The 8,382-nt window shown below is 49.2% G+C and overlaps 1 protein-coding gene across 2 annotated transcripts in view; it reads left to right on the top strand.

The window, feature by feature from the left end:
* The first annotated feature begins 748 nt into the window (after positions 1 to 748).
* Positions 749 to 8,382, top strand: part of RRP12 (ribosomal RNA processing 12 homolog) — a 30,150-nt gene continuing 22,516 nt past the window's right edge. Inside the window, exons 1-9 of one of the 2 annotated variants that reach the window (XM_022569189.3) lie at positions 749 to 989; positions 1,528 to 1,760; positions 3,273 to 3,356; positions 4,452 to 4,528; positions 5,037 to 5,142; positions 5,346 to 5,462; positions 6,541 to 6,679; positions 6,768 to 6,895; positions 7,842 to 7,940. In XM_022569189.3, coding sequence (XP_022424897.2) covers positions 851 to 989; positions 1,528 to 1,760; positions 3,273 to 3,356; positions 4,452 to 4,528; positions 5,037 to 5,142; positions 5,346 to 5,462; positions 6,541 to 6,679; positions 6,768 to 6,895; positions 7,842 to 7,940 — 1,122 coding nt within the window. In that variant the 5' untranslated portion in view covers positions 749 to 850. The remainder of the gene's footprint in view (positions 990 to 1,527; positions 1,761 to 3,272; positions 3,357 to 4,451; positions 4,529 to 5,036; positions 5,143 to 5,345; positions 5,463 to 6,540; positions 6,680 to 6,767; positions 6,896 to 7,841; positions 7,941 to 8,382) is intronic. The other variant, XM_022569192.3, reaches the window with a different exon arrangement.

Raw genomic sequence — 8,382 nt, 5'->3', positions numbered from 1 at the left:
GGAGCACGGGCTCTAGGCGCGCAGGCTTCAGTAGCTGTGGCACACGGGCTCAGTAGTTGTGGCTCATAGGCTCTAGAGCACAGGCTCACTAGTTGTGGCGCATGGGCTTAGTCGCTCCGCGGCATGTGGGATCTTCCCGGACCAGGGCTCGAACCCGTGTCCCCTTAATTGGCAGGTGGATTCTTACCCACTGTGCCAAGGAAGTCCCCATTTTTAAAAAAATATTCTTTTCCATTATGGTTTTTCCCAGGAGATTGGATATAGTTCCCTGTGCTATGCAGTAGGATTAACTCATTCAAATAAATTTGTTTCTACGCTCAAGTTTTGAAATTAGATTTTTAAAAAAATAATATAAATGTACGTTTGTTTTTTAACCTGCAAAGGAATTCCAGTTTTATAAGACTCACTCCTGGGTGGGATAAGAAGGGTAGGAGGGAGACGCAAGAGGGAGGAGATATGGGGGATATACGTATATGTATAGCTGATTCACTTTATTATAAAGCAGAAACTAACACACCATTGTAAAGTAATTATACTCCAATAAAGATGTTTAAAAAAAAAAAAAGACACTCCTGTGGCCAAGAACCCTAGCCCTGGAATAAGAGCCCCAGCGACTCCCTAACACCGGCACTTCTTTCCTAGGAACTGATCTCCTCGGAGCCCCGCCCAGATCGGAGCCTGGAGAATACGTGAACCGGATGTTGACTCTTTTGCCATGGTAACGGACGTGAATACGGAAGTTACGCCAGAGGAAGAGGAAGTGGAGCGGGCTGGGAACCCACGTGGGTCCTGCGTGTGCTACTAGGCCCTTGGAACCCGGTCCTTTAAACTCACCCCCGGCTTAGTAGACATGGGTCGTTCGGGGAAGTTGCCCTCCGGGGTCTCGGCCAAGTTGAAACGCTGGAAGAAAGGCCACAGCAGCGACAGCAACCCGGCCATCTCCCGCCACCGCCAGGCCGCCCGCAGCCGCTTCTTCAGCCGGCCCTCAGGTAGCAGGGTCGCGACCCAAGGGCCGCCTGCGGCGGTGTTCTGGGCGGGCCTGGGTCTCAATGGATTTCAGCCTCTCTGCAGGCTGTGGGGCCCAAGCATCGGACCTTTCGTCTCCTAAAATGTCCGATCTGGAGCCTGTTGTAAAGGTCCACCCTCCCCACTTAAGAGATGCAGAAACTGACTCCACAGGAGGGAGATGACTTGGCTAGGCTAGGGCACCACGAGTATCAGTCAGTACTCACGCCTGTAGTTAACCGTGGTGGCGCTTTACAAAGCGCTTTCACCCTCATCTCTTTCCCAGGCCCCTCACTGCAGCCCCCACCCGACTCCCACCGGCGAAACTTTTACCTGGAGGGTTCCCTTTCTGAATCTGATTAAGTTCTAGGTGTACAGTGGACTGCTGAGGCAGACCGCGTTCAGAATTTAGCCTCTCTGGTTGGGGGCCTGGACTCCGCCTGTTTGTTTCCTAGGGGTAGTTCTTGTTCTCTTAGGTTCGGGTAAGAGTTGGGGGCCTTACCCTTTGCCTCCGGTTCTCAGGAAAGAGCGACTTGACAGTTGATGCGGTAAAGTTGCATAATGAGCTGCAGTCAGGATCCCTGCGTCTGGGTAAAAGCGAAGCCCCTGAGACTGCCATGGAAGAGGAAGAGGTGGCGCCAGCTCTCACCGAGAAGTCTTCGGGCACCTTCCTGAGCGGCCTCTCCGACTGCACAAACGTCACCTTCAGCAAAGTGCAGCGCTTCTGGGAGTCCAGCTCGGCTGCCCACAAAGAGGTAGGGGGGACTCTCAGGACAGCCAGAGGCTAGTGAGGGGAGGCCAGCTGACTGCTCTCCGGTGACAACAGGTGGAATCTCTGGATGATGTGTCTCCCCTCCTACCCTTTGTGTCTGCTGCTTATTACCCCTCCTAGGGCAGGTTCCACTTTCTGCTTTTTCTAAGAACATCTTCCTGGCTCAAGTGTAAAGTCCCTCAGGGTATTTTCCTGACAGTTTTCAAATGTCCAAAACATTTTTTGCAAACATTTATCTCTTCAACTATACTTAAGACAGGCCTTTTTATATATTGATAGAATGTTTTCAGGAAACATTTGTTGAGTAAATTAATACTGAATAACAGTGGTTAAAAAATGTTTTATCTAACAAGACCTAAATGTTATTTACCTTTTTTAGTTTATAAATTATATATACATATATTTTCATTATTTAAATGAAAAAATGTCAAAACTATAAATGATAACAAAGTGAGGTGAGTAGAATAAAATATGAAAGTTGTTCTCCCAGCTTAACTCCTTTGTGGTAGTTACTGTTAATAGTAACAGTACTTTTCTAGACCAAAGCTGTCGAAATGTAATGTGAGGCACATACATAATTTAAAATTTTCTAGTAGCTATGTTAAATAAAAGTAAAAAAGATGCAAGTGAAATTAACCTTAATTTTATATATCTCATTTAACCTGGTATACCCAAAATATTGTTGTTTCAACTTATAATCAATATTTTTAAAAGTGAGGTGTTTTTGCATTATTTTTATCGTACTAAGTCTTCAAAGTCTAGTCTGACACCTCCATTTGGAGGCTAAATCTTCATTGGCAATACTTGATTTGTATTTAAAGTTCATAAAACTTACAGTAGATTCATATACCCAAGTAGTTCTAAATCTGTTTCCCAATAACTGGATAAAGTATTTGTTTTTAAATATAAATAATTAAAAACTTTTAAGATGCAGTTCCTCAGTCACACTAGCCACATCTCAGGTGCTCAGTGGCCTCTTGTCAAATTACCGTTGTAGACTTTTTTACCCACATTTTGTTTAGGTTTACTGAAATGCCATTATATTTTATATATACTATTCTACAACTTTTTTCGCCACTGATCAGTGTTTCTGAGTTAATCTACGTAGTTGTTCACCATTATTTTCAATAGTCACATAGTGTTTGAATTTGTCATTATTACACAGTGAGTACATTATTAACCCCTTGTTGACGGCTGCTGTATTGTTCCAGTTGGTTGCGGCAGTGAACACTTGTGCTTGAATGTTTACACATTTGTGCAGGTATTTCCATATATAAGGGGTAGAGCCTTAGAGGTGGGTTTTGGGCAGATGTGTGAGTTTTCCTGTTGCTGGGCCCCGTGTGTGTTCCCCTGGCTCTGCTCTGGCTGCTGCTCATCTTGTCTGCTCTGGGCTTTATCAGGAGAATAATTTGTGAAGGAGGAAGGAGAAGAGGCCACCCTGCGGTGGGGTTTGATCGGAAATAGATGTCATAGGTACCTTCTCCCTCATGTGCAGATCTGTGCTGTCTTGGCTGCTGTCACCGAGGTGATACGCTCCCAGGGTGGGAAGGAGACAGAGACTGAGTACTTTGCTGCCCTGGTGAGTGGGTGTGACTTGCAGGTGGGCGGGCTTTCGGAGTAGCATGTTATTCAGGCTATAAGGAGAAGGCAGGGGCCCCTGCACGCGGGGGTAGAGAAGGACAACCTTAAACAGGTGAAAGCGCTTCAGTTATTCTCAGGTGGCTTGGTAAGCCTGGTGGGATTTGCTACATTATTCTTGTAAAACAAAATCATTTATTTTTTTCTCCTAATCCATGAAACTGAGTTACACCCAGGGGATTCTCTAGTAAAATTGTTTTCAAAGTGTAGTCTGGGGGTTCCCAAGACCCTTTTGGGGGTTGGTTAAGTCAAAATTATTTCCATAATAACGCTAAACCATCATTTACCTTTTTCACTCCTATTCTCATGACCGTACCCTGGAGTTTTCCAGAAGCTACGTGATGTCTGATGACATTTTGACAGCTCATGGAATTGTGCTTGCATATTTGTGTGTTTTAAAAAATTCTCAGTTTTAATTTTTAATATGATAAATGTCAATAGATATAACTTTTGTAAACCAAATTTCTTTGGGGAAATCCTCAGTACTTTTTAAGGGTGTAAAAGTGTGAGAACCACTGCTGTGGAACAGGGGCCAGCAATCTATATAGCCCATGGGCATAATCTGACTCGTGGCCTGTTTTTGTATAGCCCTAGGCCTGGGAATGGTTTTTACATTTTTACAAGATAGTTAAAATACACAAAGAAGAATACGCGGCAGAGACCATGTGTGGCCTGCGAAGTCTGAAGTATTTATTATCCGGCTCTTCACAGAAAAAGCCTTCTAACCTCTGCCCTAGACTAACGAAGCAGATAGCACTATATGGTTTTCATAATGTGTCAGGCAGTGTTCTAAATGTCTGATGTATATTAATTCAGTTAAACCTCACAACGGCTTATGATCCCTATTTTACAAATGAGGAAACCGAGTCACAGAAAAGTTAAGTTGCTAGTCCAAAGTCACAGTGGTGGAGCTGGGATTTGAACCTCTGACACCAGCGTTCTTGGTCATAACCGTCCTGCTGGGCACACGGTGCCCCCATACCCCATCTGCCCAGCGTGACACATTTCCCATTCACACCCCATGGTCTGGCCTCAGATGACAACAATGGAAGCGGTGGAGTCCACGGAGTCTCTGGCCGCTGTTGCTTACCTGCTGAACCTCGTCCTGAAGCGGTGAGTCCTGGCTCCTTATAGGGGGAAGAAGGGAGTGAGGGTGGAAGGGAGGAAGAGGACCAGGGAATTATTAAAAGGAACAAAAAGATGCGAAGTATCAGGTGGCATTCTACTGGCTCAGGCTCCAGGGTGGCCTGGGATGTTACAGGACAGAGTGTGAGTGCTGGGGCCTGGGCAGGGGCAGCCCTGTGCAGCAAGTCGGGCAGGAGGGACAGGGTGGAGCGTTGAGCCACGATGTCTGGGCATCTGCAGCCAGGGGGCAGGTGGGGAGAGGACTTGGGGGAGTTTATAAGTGCCCATCTGGTGGGTAGTGGAGAGCGGGTTGTGGAGAAGGTGGGGCAGGCAGGGAGCTCAGGTGCCATGGAAACGCACTGAACTGGGTGTCAGAAAGGGTGGGCTCGCGGAGTGACTGGGCCAGCGCTGCCCCGCTCTGTCCACCTTCTCCTCCAGACCAGCTGCTCTCAGAGGCCCCTCTAGTCTTCTGACCTTCTTTCTTCTCTCCCTGTAGCGTGCCCAGCCCTGTGCTCATTAAGAAGTTCTCTGATACCTCCAAAGCCTTCATGGATATCATGTCAGCCCAGGCCAGCAGTGGCTCCACCTCTGCCCTCCGATGGGTCAGTGTTTGGGTCTAGGTGTCCCCCTGCCATCTTCCAGAGCCCATCTGATTTGGCTACAGCTTGGACACTCCCTGGGAGGGGTATAGGAACTCTGTGGACCCTCAGAAAGCCCTTTGGCATTTTCTGGAGTTGGTGAGAAGCCGGGCTCTTTCCCACCTGGGTGAAGCAGGTGGAGCTGAGAGACTACCTCTCCTCTGAAGGTCCTCTCCTGCCTGGCCACCCTTCTGCGGAAGCAGGACCTGGAGGCCTGGAGCTACCCTGTGACCCTGCAGGTGTACCATGGGCTGCTGAGCTTCACTGTGCACCCCAAGCCCAAGGTGAGGCCGTGGGGCACCAGGACGTGGGAGGGGGCAGCCACTCTAGTAACCGGGCTGGGCCTGGCCTGCTGAGTGGACTGGGGAGGTCGCCCTGAGTGCTGGGCTCTTGTCCGGAGGTTCTCCTCCTGCCTGAAGCCCTATCTGCTAGCTCCTCCTACAGGAGGGAGGGTCACAGTCAGGCCCATTTGAGTCTCTGCTGCCTCATTGCTCAGTGACGTGTTTAGTTACAGTGGCAGGAGAGTGGGCTGGAGGGGGGCTTTGAGTCACACAGACCTGAGTTGAATACTGGACTCACTGGTTGTGCTGTGACCTTGGGCAAGTTACTTAACCTCTCTGAGTCTTGGTTTCCAAGCTGTAAAATAGGGATGATAATAACAACTTGGCTGCAAGGTCATGGTGACACTCTGGTGCTCCCCACAGGCCTGCTGCAGGTCGTGGCTTGTAGTAGGTGCCCAGTAAGTTGTGCTTGGCCACTCTGCTTCCTCCTGAAATTTAGGGCGGGAAACGTGTAACAGTCGTAAGAGTCACTCCCTGTGCTAAGTGCTCTGATCCCAGGCAGGCTCATGCCTCCTTCCCTGTGTATCCCTCCAGTGGTTCCCTCACTTGCTTCAGGTCTCTGCTGAAACGTCATGTCACTGAAGTGACACTTTCCTGATCGCCGTATAAAAAGTAACAGCCCCTGTTTTATTGTCTGCAAAGTACTTTTGCCTTCTGGTGTACGTTTCTTTATTTCCTACCTCCCAATGAGTTGTTGGTTCACTGCTGAACTGGTGGACACTGTATATTGCTGGACGATTGCATGAATGAAGGAATCCGTGTTGTGAAGGTGAGACACTGAAGCTCAGAGACTAAGTGGTCTGGTTTGCTCAAGGCCAGTTGGTGAGTTAGCAGAAGAGCAGGAATGGAAAGCGAGGTCTGTCTTACTCGGCAGCCCAGGGGTCCACACACACGCAGCCCCAGGCGTGTCCTTGGCCCTGTAGGAGGTGTGCGATCAGTGCTCACTACTGGTGGTCATGAGAACCACACACACTGCTGGTTGAACACTGACCCGGCCCTGTCCCCCTTCCTTGCCCCTCAGATCCGGAAGGCTGCCCAGCATGGAGTGTGCTCCGTCCTCAAGGGCAGTGAATTCATGTTTGGTGAAAAGGCCCCTGCCCATCACCCTGCTGCCATGTCCACTGCCAAGTTCTGCATCCAGGAGATCGAGAAGTCTGGAGGTGGGGAAGCGCATTTGAGAGTGGGCGGCGGGGGGCAGGGCCTGCTGCAGAGAGTGGGCTGGAGTCTCAGCTGCCCTCTGTCCACCAGGCTCCAAGGAGGCCACCACCACGCTGCACATGCTGACCCTGCTGAGGGACCTGCTGCCCTGCTTCCCGGACGGCCTGGTGAAGAGCTGCAGTGAGACTCTCCTCCGGGTCATGACTTTGAGCCACGTGGTAAGCTCGGGCCCCGGCGCGTGGGGATGCGCCGAGGAGGAGGGAGGGCAGAGCTTCAGACCCCAGGCCTGTGGTGCTGGCACTCGGGAAACTCACTGTTCAGGCCAAAAGCAGGGGCCGGGGTCTCCCGGCCCCCGCGCTGCTCTTAGCTACACCCAGGGACAACATCTCATCCCTGGTGTCGGATAGACTGGGCATCTTCTGTTGGGAGATGAGGTGAGGGAGAGGGTGGAACCATGGCGGGGCTGGTAAAGCATCAGTCCTCCCCCTACCTTGAGCTCTACCCCAGCCACAGACACGGTTATTTCTCTCTCTCTCTTTTTTTTTTTTTTTTGCTTACTTAATAACGTCAGTATGACAACTTTAAAGATACATAAAAACGATCCCTTGCATTTGATATGCTAGCACAATTCTGTTAATCTCTATATATTCTCTTATACTGTTTGTTCACATATGTATTTTAAAGCATTCATTATATAAATAACATGATCATTGTTTAAAAGGAAAAAAAAATTCTGAAGTATATAAAGTAAAAAAATAGAAGTCTCTTTTTCCCTCCAAGTCTCATTCCCTAAGATAAATAGTACACAGACAACTTGCCGTGTATCCTTTCAGACATTTTCTTTTTAGGTAAGCGAACACATAAAAACGTGAAAATACAGCTATAATTATAGTATGCCAACCATTTGTAGCCAAGCCCATTATGTTAAAAAAAACATTTTGTTCACATTTCTCCATTGTCCTTGTTTAAATCATTTTTTTTCCTGGTGGCTGCCAAGACTTAATAAAGCAGCAGTCCTCTGAGTGTCCAGGTGTAGGAGGCATGTTTGAGGTTCAGGGGGCCCAAGTCCCCGCAAACCCACTGGCTGGAGTGGGATATTGAGGAGCGCAGGGCCACCGTGGGCTTTGCGGTGGGTTCCCCACTAAGCCTCCGTGTCCTCTCCAGCTGGTGACAGCCTGTGCCATGCAGGCCTTTCACAGCCTCTTCCATGCCAAGCCAAGCCCGGGTACCCTGCCAGCAGAGCTCAACGCCCAGATCATCACGGTGAGGCCTGATGGGGGGACGGGGACATGGCTGTGCTGGGGGGCGGCCCTGTTACTTGTCTGCAGAGCGAGGTTGGATGGGCCGGGTTGGGCCGCCCCTGTGTAGGAGTCAGGTAGACGGGCAGCCAGGAGACTGGCCACCAAAGCCACATCAGTGTCCACAGGAGCTGGGGGCCCTGACTCTTGACTTTGTGGTAGTTAACCTAAAAAACCATTCAGCATGGTCTCATGGTATTAACAGGTACCTTGAACAAAGGTTCTCAGTGTTAGGGATCTCTGGGTGGATTTGGGGAAGGGGGCACAAACCCCCCCCAAATTGCAAAATGTGTGTATATGCTCGCGTACATTTTTCCGGAGAAGGGTTCTGGCTTTTGTCAGGTTCACAAAGGTTGTGTGACCCAAGTTATTTTTGACTGCTCCTAGAGACTTTTTTCCCATAGAAG

Source organism: Delphinapterus leucas, chromosome 16, assembly GCF_059928025.1.
Source record: "Delphinapterus leucas isolate spDelLeu-1000000601 "Yukka" chromosome 16, BTC_Dleu_Yukka2, whole genome shotgun sequence".
NCBI classification, from domain to species: domain Eukaryota; kingdom Metazoa; phylum Chordata; class Mammalia; order Artiodactyla; family Monodontidae; genus Delphinapterus; species Delphinapterus leucas.
Note: the sequence above shows the minus strand (reverse complement) of the source record. Positions and strands in the feature narration are given on the sequence as shown.